General features: G+C 58.1%; 5 protein-coding genes across 5 annotated transcripts in view; 3 read left to right on the top strand and 2 right to left on the bottom strand.

Moving 5' to 3' along the window:
• Positions 1–196, bottom strand: part of PTSG_00918 (uncharacterized protein) — a gene marked incomplete at both ends in the record, with an annotated part of 2,174 nt that extends 1,978 nt beyond the window's left edge. Inside the window, 2 exons of the mRNA XM_004998333.1 lie at positions 1–61; positions 182–196. The exon at positions 1–61 is cut by the window's left edge and continues 15 nt beyond it. Coding sequence (XP_004998390.1) covers positions 1–61; positions 182–196 — 76 coding nt within the window. The remainder of the gene's footprint in view (positions 62–181) is intronic.
• Positions 197–1,795: 1,599 nt separating this feature from the next.
• Positions 1,796–3,019, bottom strand: PTSG_00917 (uncharacterized protein; the record flags this gene model as incomplete). Its single annotated transcript, XM_004998332.1, has 3 exons — positions 1,796–2,271; positions 2,407–2,521; positions 2,633–3,019. 3 exons carry the CDS (start codon positions 3,017–3,019, stop codon positions 1,796–1,798), a joined length of 978 nt encoding a protein of 325 aa, XP_004998389.1.
• A 251-nt stretch (positions 3,020–3,270) lies between these two features.
• Positions 3,271–6,290, top strand: PTSG_00916 (uncharacterized protein). The gene is made up of 3 exons (XM_004998331.1): positions 3,271–3,928; positions 4,225–5,754; positions 5,991–6,290. Exons 1-3 carry the CDS (start codon positions 3,287–3,289, stop codon positions 6,216–6,218), a joined length of 2,400 nt encoding a protein of 799 aa, XP_004998388.1. The 5' UTR covers positions 3,271–3,286; the 3' UTR covers positions 6,219–6,290.
• Positions 6,291–6,460: 170 nt separating this feature from the next.
• PTSG_00915 (uncharacterized protein) lies at positions 6,461–13,527 on the top strand (the record flags this gene model as incomplete). Its single annotated transcript, XM_004998330.1, has 4 exons — positions 6,461–7,449; positions 7,687–8,097; positions 8,413–9,513; positions 9,817–13,527. The coding sequence occupies exons 1-4, from the start codon at positions 7,039–7,041 to the stop codon at positions 13,525–13,527; spliced, it is 5,634 nt and encodes a 1,877-aa protein (XP_004998387.1). The 5' UTR covers positions 6,461–7,038.
• Positions 13,528–14,820: 1,293 nt separating this feature from the next.
• Positions 14,821–15,000, top strand: part of PTSG_11657 (uncharacterized protein) — a gene marked incomplete at both ends in the record, with an annotated part of 977 nt that continues 797 nt past the window's right edge. Inside the window, one exon of the mRNA XM_004998329.1 lies at positions 14,821–14,978. Coding sequence (XP_004998386.1) covers positions 14,821–14,978 — 158 coding nt within the window. The remainder of the gene's footprint in view (positions 14,979–15,000) is intronic.

Raw genomic sequence — 15,000 nt, 5'->3', positions numbered from 1 at the left:
TGATGTCGTGCATGGAAATCTCGGTGGCGCCATCAGCAGCAAGCTGAAGCGACCAATCCTCCTGCAAGACGGGGGTTGCACAGCGTGTGAGTTCAAAGGCAAGCACCAGCTGGAGAGCACACACATCCATGGCGAGTGAGCAAGCAAGCAAGCGAGCGGAGGACCCAAGCAGTGAGCGCACCTCGTCCCACGGCATCGTCAGTGGTCTTCTCAACACAACGAGTGCCAGTGTATCGTCCCTGTCATTTGCCAATAAACATTCGCTCAATTGCACCGCAATTTGCAACACAGCTCTCTCTTCGACACATCCGCATTGTTACCCCTTTACCCAGATATATTGATCGTCCTCACACGGACTGTTGTGGCGTTCGTACTTTATCCGAGTGTGGACATTATCCGGATATTGTCTCACCTTTCGCGCAAGCCATGCTGAGAGGGCGCAGGCATTTGCGTATGTGTGTGTGTGTGTATGTGCATGATGCCTCTTGCCTTCGTTTAATGTGCCCTCAAGTACACAGTTCTAACAATTGAAGTACATACATGCATACGAAAACTGCTGCACAGTCACAAACACACATACACGACGAATAGTCATGTGCAGGTGGCAAGCCGAGAGCATGAGGCCTGGGGGTCTTGCTCGGCTCCCCTATCGTCGGTGTCCAGTCATGGCTAGTGCCGCTGCGTCTGTCATGTCATGCTCTCCCATTGCTGGCGCTGCCAATGCTGTTTCCTATTGATTGGCGTAGTGGTGTCGTGGTTGTAAGTGTTGGGCAGCCCGTCTTCGGTCTCTTCCGAAGAACGATGGAACTTGTCGAAGCGTACACTTGCGGGTGTGATCGCCGTGGCGGGTGCTGCTGTTGCTGCTGCTGCTGCTGCTGTTGTTGTTGTTGTTGTTGTTGTTGTTGTTGCTGCTGCTGTTGTTGTTGTTGTTGTTGTTGTTGTTGTTGTTGTTGTTGTTGTTGTTGTTGTTGTTGTTGTTGTTGTTGTTGTTGCTGCTGCTGCTGCTGCTGCTGTTGTTGTTGTTGTTGTTGTTGTTGTTGTTGTTGTTGTTGTTGTTGTTGTTGTTGTTGTTGTTGTTGTTGTTGTTGTTGTTGTTGTTGTTGTTGTTGTTGTTGTTGTTGTTGTTGTTGCAGGAGCCTAACAGCAGTTGACACTCGTTGTTGGACAGGGGCATATCGACCAGGTTCGCACTCCTTAGCAATATTCCTGACGTGCTCCTTGGTCAGGACACTGCATGTGTGTGCGCGCGTGTGTATGTGTGCAAGAGTGCGTGAGCGTGTGAGAGTGTGCGTAAGTGCGCGTGTGTGTATGTGTGTGTAAGAGTGTGTGAGCGTGTAAGAGTGTGTGCGTGAGCGTGTGTGCGTGAGCGTGTGTGCGTGCGTGTGTGTGTGTGCGTGTGTGTGTGTGTGTAAGAGTGTGTGTATGTGTGTACGTGTGTGTAAGAGTGCGTGAGCGTGAGCGTGAGCGTGTGTGTGTGTGTGTGTGTGTGTGTGTGCGTGAGCGTGTAAGGGTGTGTGGAAGAGTGCGTGTATGTGTGAGAGAGCGTGAGGGTGTAAGGGAGCGTGTGTGTGTATGTGTACGTGCGTGTAAGAGTGCGTGAGCGTGAGCGTGAGCGTGAGCGTGTGTGTGTGTGTGTGTGTGTGTGTGTGTGTGTGTGTGTGTAAGAGTGCGTGAGCGTGTAAAAGAATAACTGACGCAGACGAAGGTAACAACGAAACACACTTGGTCATTGACTGCATGGGGTAGCAACACGCACACTCACACACGCACACACAAGCACAGTAGTGATACATGCTCACCTGACGCGGGGGTGAGTCTCGAACAGGGCAGACACTTGCTTGTAAATTGCACCATACCCCACTCCAAGATGAGTGAGATGCTTGATCTCTGCACGCATCACCTTTGGCACGTCCAGGTACTTTAACTCCAACGGGTGGTAGTGGTAGTTGAACGTCGTCACCTTCACCTCACCACTCTCAGCCATCTGGAGCCACAACCGTGCAGGGCATCTGCCAACAGCCTTCGTGCCCTTGGCACGATTGACACGGACTGTTGCCTGGGGTGCGCGGATGACTGCGTGCCGGGAGCACCGCTTCTCAATTTCAAGCACCACAGGCACGGTTCGGCCTCCTTTCCACTCCTTCTGTCTCGCTGGCACATGCTTCCACTCATGAAGGCTGCGAAAGTCCGTTTTCACAAACTCATCCGCGCGGGAGGCAGCGATGACAGCTTCAAAGCTCTCCATCGAGTCGAAGTACCGCACCCTCGTATCTACCAAGTGTTGCCCACAATTACCAGAGCGGGTGAGCTGAAGCCCAAGCCTCGCAAACCAAGCAGCCCAAGCAACGCTCTAGATGTGAAGTGCCAACTAGCAGAGCAATCGCAGGTGTAAGAAAGATCCCGGACAGTAATACTGACGCGATGCCCCATGAGCTGAGGAGAGGTGATTCGCCAGGTCCTTGACAATAGCGAATGGTGTCGAGGTGCAACCAGCGATCAGACATGGGAAGATGTGGGGGTCCTGCCGAAAAAAAGGAGAGTGCCACATCATGAGATATCGAAGCTCCTTCAAGAGAGACACACAAGCAGGAAAATGCGCGGCCTTGGGCCTTACACACAGTTGCGAGCATACCTTGGGATTCTTGATGTTGTGGACGTTGGTGAGATGTGCGGACATGGTCTGGGCTGTCAGAAACGTTTTGCCGCAGCCTGGAACGCGACAAGGAACCGATCGCTTGACATTCTTGTTTATCTGCTCTTCTTTCAGGAACAAGGCAGTCAACTCGGCCTCAGTAAGAGCGCCCGCATGTTTGAGCTTGATATGATCCTTCACGCCAGTGCGACGAGTGAAGCGCTTGCACCCATCAACGGGACACCGAAAGGGTTTGTGGACCTGTTGCGGCACTCCAGGGGACGGGTTTTGCGTGAGAGCATCGTGCTGTGCTGGGAGAAGCGGTGTAGCGCCAGCGGGTGAGAGGGAAGGCGGCTGCTGTGACAGGCGAGGGGGCTTGGATTCCATGGTCGGAGCTCAAAAACAGAAGACGGTGAACGAGCAGGGAGAGGACAGGAGGACAGGCGGTGGGGAGAGGGGTCAAATAAATGAGGTGCTCCAAATGAGGCGCGCCAGTGGCGAGGGAGAGACTGACATCAGTTGGGTTGGTGCGTTGCAAAATGGTCGAGGGCTGCTGGGGAAGCTTTAATAAAAATCGCAAATGACACAGGGAAGGGGCACTGTCACTCGACAGGACAAAAAAATGCATAAACAGGACCCACAACAGCAGCGAAGATGGCTGCTCGAACGACCACGACGTTTGTGGGCGACCACATGTGGTTTGCCCTGTACCCGAAGGACATGGGGGTGGAGCTTGAGACGCTCGGGGAGCTGTTGACGGCATGTGAGAAGGTGGCAGAGAGGTATTGTGAGGGTTACATCTGGCAGCAGGACCCGCTGGCCTTTGAGCTCCGCGCCGGCGGCGGCGTGGACGAGGAAGCGTGCATTGTTGGTGGGCTCAACTTTGGCGACAACGTGGAGGATGAGTGGTTTGCCACGTTCATCCTGCGTGAGATCACGCGGCAGCTCCCGCTCATTGCCAAAGTGGAAGACACGGACGGCAGCTTCCTGCTCATTGAGGTTGCGCAGGCGCTTCCCCGATGGGTCGAGCCCGACACGGCACGCAACCGCGTGTTCCTCTGCGACGGCCAGCTGCACATCGTGCCGCAGCCGTCATCCCCAGCAGACATTGGCGTCCTGCCGCAGGGTGACGCGAGCGTATCACAGGCCCTCCGCGCCATCCGCTGCTCCCCGAAACAGACGTGCGCGTCTGCCCAGGTCCAATCCTTGCTGCAACACCGCCTCGCCCACTACCCACAGCATGCCCAAGAGTCCATGCACCACACCCGCTGCTTCCTCCCAGCCCGTCTCCTCAAGGTATGCACACAACTGCTCTGCTCTGTGAGCGTCGTGGTGTGTATGTGTATATGTGTGTGTGTGTGTGTGTGTGTGTGTGTGTGTGTGTGTGTGTGCGTGCGCGTGTGCGCGTGTATGTGTGTGTTTATGCATGTGTACATGTGTGTGCGTGCGCGTGTGCGTGTGTGTGTATGTGTGTGTTTATGCATGTGTGTGTATGTGTCCACTGCACACGCCCCTCATCCACGTGACCGCCTCCTCCATCCTTGTCCTGCACCCCCCCCCACACACACACATACCCAAAACAACTGCAACAGTACTTGGAAGAGCACCCGCAGACAGTATCATCGGCAGTGTCGTGCTTCTACCTGCGTGATCCCATCGACATGAAGCGATGCGGCAAGATGGCCACCTTCCCACCAAGCGAGCGCGTCATGGGCCCCGTCGTCATGTCCAGGTGCATGTACGCGCAGCTGAAGCAGCAGCAATTCCAGCCGCCACCCGTGTTTGGCCGCATGCCCCCGCCATCCTCCAGCGAGTACAACGCATACACGCTTGGCGCCAAACTCGCATGCGGGTTTGAAATCCTGGCCAGCAAGGCGCCCGTATTGGATCTCGATCGACTTGACGAGGATGTGCGCTTCCAGCAGTTTCTCAAGGGCCTGGAGCACCACAGCTACTTTGGCGCCAACATCCCCGGCTCCAAGGCATACCGCGAGAAGATGCAGGCTGCCAAGCAGGCGTTTCTGGAGAAGGTGGCAGCATCGCAGCGCACCCGCGGCCGCACCGCAGACGAGATTGTCAGCACCCATATCCAACGCCCAGGGCTGGACGACACGGATGTGATTCGGGCCCAGAAGCGTGATGGCAGTGGTGATGGCAGTGACGGGGGTGGTGTGGTGGACGAGGGCAGGCAGCAACGCAACAGCAGGCCACGTGGCGATGGCGGTGCCGGCCTGGCATTGAGCACAGTGCAGCTGGAGGCGCTGCGACTCAGGACACAGATGGACGCATGGAGCAGCCATGGTGACAATGGTGGCAGTGGTGATGGCAACAGCCGTGTTCAATACACGCCGCCAGCACACATTCGCGAGGACAGTGACGAGTGGATGACAATGACACCGACAGATTTGGACAAACTGCTGTCCGCATACCAGCTGCTGACAACGGAAGCCAAGCAGGAGGAGCGCAATATTGGCGATGACGGTAGCCGTGGTGATGGTGATGGTGGTGAAGAGGGGATGGCGGAGGCGGAGGTGCAGAAGCAGCTGCGGGCGATGGCTGATGGCATCTCAAAGTTTGTTGGCATGGAGAGCGGATTCGAGGGCGCAGTCGACCTGAATGACTACTTTCTGCAGGAAGACCAGGACAGCGACGACAGTGATGATGAGTATGGTGAAGATGGTGATGGTGGTGGTGTAGTTGGTGCGTGGGGCGGGAATGGTGATGAAGATGTGCAGCTGGACGCAGAGCAGTTCCTGTCCGGTCTTCGCACGCTCTTACAGCAAGTGGCAGATGATGGCGGTGATGGCGATGCAATGACGGGAGGCGACGACATGAAGGCTGGTGTGACCGCTGCTGGTGGACGTGGAAACAGGAAACAGAAGAAGCAGCACAAAAAGCAGCAGCAGGACACGCGGCGGGTGCACTTTGCTGAAGATGTTGAGGCAGGAGAAGCAGGGAGAAGAGAAGGCGTTGGCAAAAGAGGAGAGCAGCGAGCGCAGGGTACCAGCGCCCGCAAGGAGAAAGCGGAAGGGGAGGATGGTACAGAGGACCCGTTTGCAGACGTGCATGATCAGATTGAACGCGAGCTCAAGGGCACATATGTCAAGCACGGATACGTCAAGGTGCGTGTGGGTTGTGTGTGTGCGTGTGTGTGTGCGTGCGTGCGTGCGTGTCTGTCTGTGTGCGTGCGTGTCTGTCTGTGTATTGTGTTTGTCTGTGTGTGCGTGTCTGTGTGTCTGTGTCTGTGTCTGTATCTGTGTGTGTCTGTCTGTCTGCGTGTGTGTGTGTGTGCATATCGTGGTTTTGTTTGCGGTGCTCTGGCTCACGTTATCATATTCACAATCATGCAAATCATCAGGATCCGTTGAGCGCGGCGGACGAGACAGCGCCAACCCCACACGACAGCGAAAGCAGCGCCGAGCGTGGTGGGGACGATGAGGCGTCGCCGATTGCTCTGGACTTCAACCTCGTGCACAACTTGCTGCAGGCGTACGGTGCACAGCAGGGCGTGGCAGGCCCGGCATCCACCCTCCTCCACACCATCGCATCCACAGCAGCAGCTGAGGATGATGGCCAAGGAGAGTAGCGTGTGTTGTGGTGTGGTGTGATGTGGTGTGGTGTGTTTGAAAGAGTCGCTTCGCCCTTATTCCGCAGGTGGTACATTTCATTCATGAAGAAATAAAGCGCCAAACATGCGCGATGTGGATGATGAGTTGTGGACCCCTCGCGATGCTCCATGCATTTCATGCTGTCGCAAACTGCTCGCTCGAGCGGACGCTGCTCGCTGTTTTTGTTTGTGTGGTGGTTCGTGCACCTCTGCTTCCCCCCCCCCGCCAAGCCAGCGTCCATCCATCTATCCATCCATCAGCCATCGCATCCCACTTCCCTTCCCTTCCCTTCCCAAGCCTGATTGAGACACCAACTCCCATCCAATCACTTTTCATTTCGTTTCGTTTCGTGCCACAATCTGCTATAACTGGACCATCACATCACATCACATCGCATCGCACAGCACAGCACAGCACCACGTCAAGTTTCGTGCCATGCATGCACGCACCGCATCGCATCGCACACACACACACGCGCACACACGACCGCCATGGGCACGTACACGAATGAGATGTCACTCGGTGCATGTGCACGCCGCGCTCCCTTGTGGCTCGCTCCTGCCACACACCACACCACAGAACACCACAGCACGCACACCTGCTCTTGCATGGCGTGCCATTTTCTTCCCGAGCTTCCAAGCCACGATCCAACACGCACCATAAGCAAGCAACAGCAACAACCGCAAGCAGGCCGACGCGAGCAAACGATCGAGCACCCTTCCCTCCATCCCCACCTCTGATCTGCTGACCTCCCACCAGAAGCACCCATCCCCCGACCCCGCATGCTGACGGCGCACCATGGACGACGGCTCCAGGACCTACCGGTGCGATGTGGTCGTGTACCCGCGTGAACGGCGTGCTGAGGACGCGGGCCGCGCCTTGGCCAGCACCTTGAACAACAACGGCAAGTCTGCCTTCCTGTACGAAGTGCCGCCAGATCAGCCCATCAGCGACAACGTCATGCAGAAGCTGTCGTGCTGCACGCTTGTCGTCATCATGGACACACGCGCAGACGGCAATGACACCCGTCCCGAGCTCCGCGCCATCATCAACGACAAGCCCGCCTTCCGCATTGACGTGGCAGATGCACAACACCAGCGTAGTGACGACGCCCCTGACAAGACTTCTGGCTTTGTGTGGACGCTCTTCAGCAATGTGCAGCCGACGGTGCCCACACGGCTTGTCCACAAGATCCTCGCCAAGCTTCAGGTATGTACTTGCCTGCTACACCTGCTGCACTTGCCTGCTACACCTGCTGTACCTGCCTGCTGCACTTGCTTGTGTCGTGATCTGCGACGTGAATTGGGTTGACTGACACACACACACACATCCACGTACATCCACCCACGCGCGCACACGTATACATCCACACACCCAACACACATCCAACACACACGTACACACATCTACACATACACATCCAACACACACATTCACACACCCTAGACCCTGGACAGCGTCACAGGCTTTGGTGGTGATGCGTCCTCGCACGACCTGAACCGGTCACTCCCGCCACCGCCGTTGCCGCCACCGCCGCTGCCGACTGACAACAAAGACAGCGACAACGCAGGCAATCGCGCCGCATCGAAGCCGAAACCACAACCGCAACCGGCACAGCCACCCCAACCACCACCACGGCCCTCACGACCACACGGCACCGCACCGCCTCTGTCCCCCGTGAAGGGCAACGCCGCCACCACCAAAGGGACGGTCCCGCTGCCGCCAGATTCAAACGACGATGGTGACCGCTTCTTCTACTCTGCTGCCACCAACGTGATGCACCAGCGAACCAACATGAACCACCAAGCTGCTCGCCCAACGCCCCTCTACGACATGCAGTGGCTCGCCGACAACCACGTGCGTTATTTGCGTGTGTGTCCGGTGTGTCTGCCTGTATGTATGTATGTATGTATGTATGTATGTATGTATGTATGTATGTATGTATGTATGTATGTATGTATGTATGTATGTATGTATGTATGTATGTATGTATGTATGTATGTATGTATGTATGTATGTGTGTGTGTTGTGAACATCCATGCGTCATGCGTGCGAATGCCCTTCATGCCACCCATACCTTTTCTCACCTTCATCCCTTTACCCCCCCCCGCCTAATTCCTCCTCCACTCCCCCCCCCCGCCTCCTTCCCCTCAACCACCTGCCCTTTAACAGCACCACCACGACCGCGATACACCACCAGAGGCAGCCACGCAACCCATGCCACCACCATCGCACGCACGTACGCCGCCACCAAAGCCACCGCGGCGGCGCAACAACCCGCGTGCCAAAACGGCCGCACCGCCACGCCCCATCGCCGCCTTCCAATGCTGCCTGCCCCCCGCCATGCGAAAGACGTCTGTGGAACGGGCAAGGGACAACAAGGTAGTGCGCGCGAAGAAGCGATTGGCACAGCCATCGCTCCGCTTGCTCTACCTCACCCCGAACGCCATTGTGTACATGCACCCGATCAAGCGTGGGGCCAAGTCGTTCAGCATCCGCCCGCGCGACAAGCTCGCGTTCAAGCTGGAGGAGCGTCGGCTCACCATCAAGAACGGCGACAACGACACGCTGCGCCTGTACGCGCCCACGGCCCACGACAGCAGCACGCACCTGCAGCAGTGGGTGGCGGCGCTGAACGCGGCGCAGACGTGGGAGGGGAACGATGGCATGATGCTGCCTTCCTTCATCAAGGGCAACCACGAGTTTGCACAGGCCATGTGGCGGGCCATCTTCGGCGGGTTTGGGCGGCCAGAGTACCGCGATGTGTGGCTGCGCTGGCTGTGCAGGGACAGCGAGCAGACAACCACGCTCAACACCATCCACCGGCTCTTCACGCACCTGGTGAAGGTGGAGCACGAGCCAGACACGGCGGCCGAGCAAGCCGCTGCGTACCTCAACCTCCTGGTCCACCTCAACCACAGCGTGCACACACGCATGATTGTCAACGCCATTGAGCCGCGCTCAAAGCTCCTTGAGTCGTGGCAGGAGCACACCATCGTCACCACGGGCACCAACAACACCTCCGCCGCCTCGTCCGCCATCAACAAGTGCGCCCTCTTCAGCATGCTCGTCGTGTACATCCACAGACAGGCCGAGTACGCGTTGCAGCGTGACCCTTCGTGGCCCTTTCTCCTGTGCATGGCGCTTGACTACGACCCAGCCATCCTCAGAGACAAGCCCGTCAACCCGGCGGAGCGAGCAGCCGCGCTGCTCAGGCAGGATGCGCTCATCTTGCTGCAGGACGCGAACAAGCCCGAGCCACTCGCCAACGGCGTAGATGGCATGGCCCAAGGCGCACATCCCCACAATCACCATCATCATCACCATCACCATCATCACCATACCCAACACCACCATCATCAGCACCCCCTTGTACGACAGCAATCGCAGCAACAGTCACACATGCACCATCACTCACGCCACACTCGCCGTGGCTTCACGCTTCGTGGTGAGGCTTGGAGCAGCGATGAAGAAGTGGATGAGGATGACGACAATGACAATGGCAACGGTGTTGTGCACAGCCTGCTTCGCGGCCATCATCATCGCCACCAACATCGTCATCATCATCATCATCAGCGCGATGATGATGATATTCCTGATGATGAGGGTGACGAGCATGACAGCGACTACCACACCAACGGCAGCGGCAGCAACCGAGACGACACCGGAGAGCCGTCCCCTTTTGATGCGGACACGCTGATGGCCATGAAGGTGGAGGAGGAGCGGCTGTCGCGCGCGCGAGAAGACGTGTGCAGTGTGCCGCTCACCTGCTTCGAGGAGCTGGCGTACTTCTTCGACGCAGACCACCTGCGATACTTTGCCTGCAAGCACTGGGCCCAGAACAACATCGACCGGTACATTGCGTACCTGCGCGGAGAGGATGCAGCCGTCCTCAAGCGCGTGTTTGATGGACCGCAGCTGAAGGGCAAGGACAAGGAGCGCCTGTGCCTGCTGTTGCCGTGTCTCGACGTCACCTTGCCCGAGGAACAAGCAGCCATCATCAGGACCTTCACGGAGTGCGGGGGCCTGCACATGGGGACGTTCCGCCTGTTTGTGCACGCGTGCGTGGACAAGGGCAAGACGGGGCTGCTTGCCTTCTGCCTGCGCGCCTACTTCAGCGTGCGCGCAGAGTCGATTCAAGACGCCGTGGGGGACCTGCTGTCCATCCTCGCACAGCCGCAAGGCGCCGGCCTCCCGCACGCCATGGCAAAGGTCCTGTTCGACGCCGTCGTGGTGCTGGTCGGCAGCAACGTCGTGTGCGTGGACTCGTTTGAGCGCTGGGCGGCCACGTGCACGGATGCGCAGATGGCCAAGCTGGTGCGCCTCATCTACATGTACGCCGTCACGGACCTGTGCAGGATCACGCGCGCCAACCGCACGTGGCTGGACGCTGCGGCAGACCGGGAGGAGTTTGATGCCCTGCACGCGCGCGTCAACGACGACAGCATGGCGGTGGAGTTTGCGTACGAGCGCACGCAGACGGAGTTCCAGCTCATCCTCATCGGGTTTGTGCGCATATGCCTGCTGCTCGGCTGCTACGCGGAGCTGCAGGCGTGGGCGGACAAGGTTGGCGAGCCCGTGTTTCAGCTGTGCTTTGGCGAGGGCCTGCGCATGATGACGATTGAGGCGCTGGACAGGCGCTTCAAGCACGTGCTGCCGGAGTGCAAGGACATGATCATGAGCGGCACCATCCTCGTGAAGCCGCACTTCTTCTGCCAGGCCGCCTGTGACGCCATGACGCGGGACAAGGCCGTGGGCGTCGACAAGCTGCGCGACACCTACTTTGACCTGCTTGCGGTGGCCGAGAAGCTGGATGGATACGCCACCTTTGCCGAGGACATGAGGCACCTGCTGTCCCGCCTGCTGCCGCACAAGGCCAAGACCATCCTGAGCAACCTCAACCGCCTGTGTGACGTCGTGACGCGGGGCGGCAGCGCTGATGTAGGCGGTGCAGCAGCTGTTGGCGACGGCAGCAGCGACAGCGACGACATTGGTGGGCATGCCAATGGCAGCGTGAGCTCGCAGGGCGTGGGTGGCAACGCGGCGCTGTGGGACCGGCGCGCGGCCGGGCTCAAGCTTGGCGAGCTGGTGCAGTGCAGCCTGTTTGCCACGGACGCCATCTTCATCGTGCAGTCGTTCCGCAGCCGCAACCTGCTTGAAGGGTGCATTGCGCACTACGTGGACAACTGCCACCCGAGCACGTGGGTGGAGCTGTTCCGGCGGCTGGACGTCATTGCGTTCTTCATCAACTACCTGGTGCGCGAGAGCTACGAGAAGGCGTTTGTGGAGTTTAAGCGCAACAACCCAAAGGAGGACAACGCGTGGGCGAACAGCTTGCTTGGCCTGGTGCGGCTGCAGTTTGACGCGCCCATCATCAACCTGGAGGACCTGCGCGTTGAGGAGGAGGAGGCGCAGGCGCGCATCATTGAGGGCGTGCTTGCACGCAGCGCGTCGGCGTCCGATGCCGAGATGGCGTTTATCATCGAGTTTACGGGGCGCTGGATGCGGCGCATGAAGGACATTGTGTCCATTCCCATGACGCCGCACAACACGCAGATCATCACCACGCTCATGTTCACCACGTTTTATCGGCTGGTGGAGCGGGGCGCGACAGACGAGCTTGGCGTGGAGGGGTCCAGACTCAGGTCGCTCATTGCGGAGGTGGGCACGGGTGAGGGCAAGTCGGTCATCATCATCATGATGGCGCTGTACTTTGTGTGCGTGCACGGCCGCCGCGTGCACATTATGGAGAACAACGTGAGCCTGCTTGACCGCGACTACAACAACTACCGGGCATTCTTCTCGCAGTTCAAGAAGCGGGACGGCACCAGCGTCACCGCAAGCACCGTCATCTCGCGCGAGGCCGACATCACATATTGCCTGCAGATTGACGTGGAGCGCGCGCATCTCCACGAGGCGCCAAAGGGGCACAATGTGTTTGAGGGTTTGGTGCTCATTGTGGATGAGGTGGACGACCTGGTGATTGAGAACAACCCGGTCAACGCGTTTGTCAAGCGCGACGAGGACAACAGCCCGCACGTGCACAAGTGCTTCCAAGCGCTCAAGCGCAGCGGGCTGCGTGCAAGCAAGCCTGCCGGCTGCCCGAGCCACGTGTGGAACCGTGCGCGTGGAGCGTGTCGGGAGGTGCAGGGGTGGCGTGAGGGCCGTGACTATGCGCTGATGGACGGCAGCTACTGCATCCTGAACGAGCGCGGCCGCCCCAAGGCCGACCAGACGAGCCTCGCGCTGGAGTACTTGAACTTTGTGTCCGGGTACAACGACAGCCCGAGCTTCAAGACGACCAACTACGTTATTGCGACACCGCACGTGTTCAAGCAGTACGCGTTCATCCTGGGGCTCACGGGCTCTGTGGGCGGCGAGGCGGAGCGCGAGTATTTGCAGAGCACGTACGACGCGGGGGTGTTCAGCGTGCCGCCGTTCCTGAACACGTGCACGGATGCGCGCAAGCGGGAGCCTCACCAGCACCTGCTGAAGGTGGTTGACGGCGCACAGCAGCAGCGGGCAGAGGTGGCGTCTGTGGTGGAGGAGAACATCGACTCCGTGCCCGTGCTGGTCATCTCGCCCACGCCGGACGAGGCGCAGGCTGTGGCGCGGCAGTTGCGGGCGCAGCTGGGGGGCGAGCGCGTGCAGCTGTTGCTGGAGCTGGTTGACGGCGTGTCGCAGAAGGACCGGTGGCAGACGACCATTGACCAGGCGACGCAGCCCATGCAGCACATTGACACGGTTGGCGGCGGGTGGCGCGTGACGGTGACCGACTACTTTGGCGGGCGCGGCCACGACTACAAGGTGACGGACGAAGGCGTGGACGATGCTGGCGGCATGCTGGTGATCATCACGCACATCCCGGACTCGTACCGGGAGTGGGTGCAGTGGAAGGGGCGCACGGCGCGGCAGGACCGCAACGGCCAGCTGGCGCTCATCCTGAACAGCGCAGAGGCGTTTATGCGGCAGCATCGGGAGGTGGTTGAGCAGTTCAAGGACGGGGCTCTCTCTGGAGCCGAGTTTGTGGAGCGACTCTTGCACGAGCGGAACATGGAGAAGAAGGAGGTGCTTGACAAGTATGCGGAGACGCAGCGCAATGGGATGGCCGTGAACGAGATGTGCGATCGCTTCTATCGGCGCTACGGTGCGGGGACGGTGTGGCCCGAGAACGACCTGCACCGCAAGCTGCGTGATTTCCTGGAGAAGCACGGCCGCAAGCCGCCCATTTCGCAGACGCGCGCCATGGCTACGGAGCTGGGCATTGCCGACAACTTTCCTTACTGATGAGGGTGGGCAGGGAAGAGGGGTCGTGTGTGTGTGTGTGTGGTGAGGCTGCAGAGTCGTAGTTGTTTTGTAATGGTTGTGCGATACCGGAATTAACATAACCCGTTTTTTAAACGAGCAGTATGTAGCGTTGAAGAGCGTGTGGGAGGATGAGAGCGTGAGGCGCATATGGGCAGGATCAGGAAAAAGAGGAGGAAGCAGAAGAAGAAAGCAGTCGAAGAAGAACAGGACCAAGAAGAAAAAGAAGAAGCAGACGAGGAGGAAGAAGAAGAAGAAGAAGAAGCAGACGAGGAGGAAGGGGAAGAAGAAGAAGAAGAAGAAGAAGAAGAAAGCAGTCGAAGAAGAAGAAGAAGAAGAAGAACAACAACAACAACAACAACAACAACAACAACAACAACAACAACAACAACAACAACAACAACAACAACAACAACAACAACAACAACAACAACAATCAGAACAATCTTCCCGCATTTTGACTTGCTCATTCTGTCTGTTCGAGGCCTCGAATTTCTCCAAGGAAGACCTTCAATCCTATGTCATGTGTCCACTGGTCGCCACAGCAAAAAGCCGCCAACAAAAACACGCACGCCCTCCAACACACAAACCAACCAACCAGCTCCAACCAAATCCAACCCCAAGCAACCCAAACAACGCACACGACATGCGAGGCATTCTCCACCAACCACAACAAGGCCTGACTGCATCCATCACCAACGCTTACACACACTCTCACTCTTTCTCTCTCACACGCACCCACACACGCACACACTCTCTGCGCCAACCCACAACCTCCATTCCACATACCCAGCACGGGTGCAAGCACAGGATTGCTTTCATTCCACCAACGCCAGCAAGCCGTAACCTTGCAAACGAGCCAACCAACCTAACAAAACCAAACGAAGAAACTCCACACACCCACACACACACCCGTACCACATTCCCACATACCCACACACATCCACGCACGGAAGCACGGAAAGACAGCCGTTTAGCGCCTCGCGGGGGAGCCTGAGACCAAGCGCAACAGTATTGGCGAGACAAACACATACTCGCACTCAAGCATCCTCTCGACACTGCATTTATTTCCCGCTCCCAATTGACCCACACATCGACTTCTGAACAAACCCACCAGCGACGACGAAGACGACGACAGCGACGACAGCGACTTTAAGCCAAGACCAAGACAGTAAGAAGAGAAGAAGAAGGCCATCCCCACCCCTTAGAAACACCAAGGAAGCGCCCTCCCCCCCCCCTTTTCTATTCACCCACATCCACGTCCACAGTGCGAAGATGGAACCCATGTCTGCACACGTCCAGGAGCTCATGGACAAGGTGGATGAGCACAATGCCAAGCGCGCGTACAAGCGCCGCGACAGCGTGTCGGAGCTGCTGCGCCAGTCCCCGCCCCTGCTCATCACCATCTATCGACAGGACGACACCTGCGTCAAGTTTGGCTTCTCCCTGCGCGGC

Source organism: Salpingoeca rosetta, assembly GCF_000188695.1.
Source record: "Salpingoeca rosetta unplaced genomic scaffold supercont1.2, whole genome shotgun sequence".
Lineage (NCBI taxonomy): Eukaryota > Choanoflagellata > Craspedida > Salpingoecidae > Salpingoeca > Salpingoeca rosetta.
The sequence above is the reverse complement of the archived record's forward strand: the minus strand, read 5'-3'. Positions and strand labels throughout refer to the sequence as shown.

What these genes read in the sequence shown, in the direction of transcription:
- PTSG_00916 (XM_004998331.1), top strand. Translation starts at nt 3,287, where the DNA reads ATGGCTGCTCGAACGACCACGACGTTTGTGGGCGACCACATGTGGTTT. An exon ending in TCCCAGCCCGTCTCCTCAAG is followed by an intron (nt 3,929 to 4,224) that starts GTATGCACACAA and finishes CAACTGCAACAG; the next exon opens with TACTTGGAAGAGCACCCGCA. An exon ending in TCAAGCACGGATACGTCAAG is followed by an intron (nt 5,755 to 5,990) that starts GTGCGTGTGGGT and finishes GCAAATCATCAG; the next exon opens with GATCCGTTGAGCGCGGCGGA.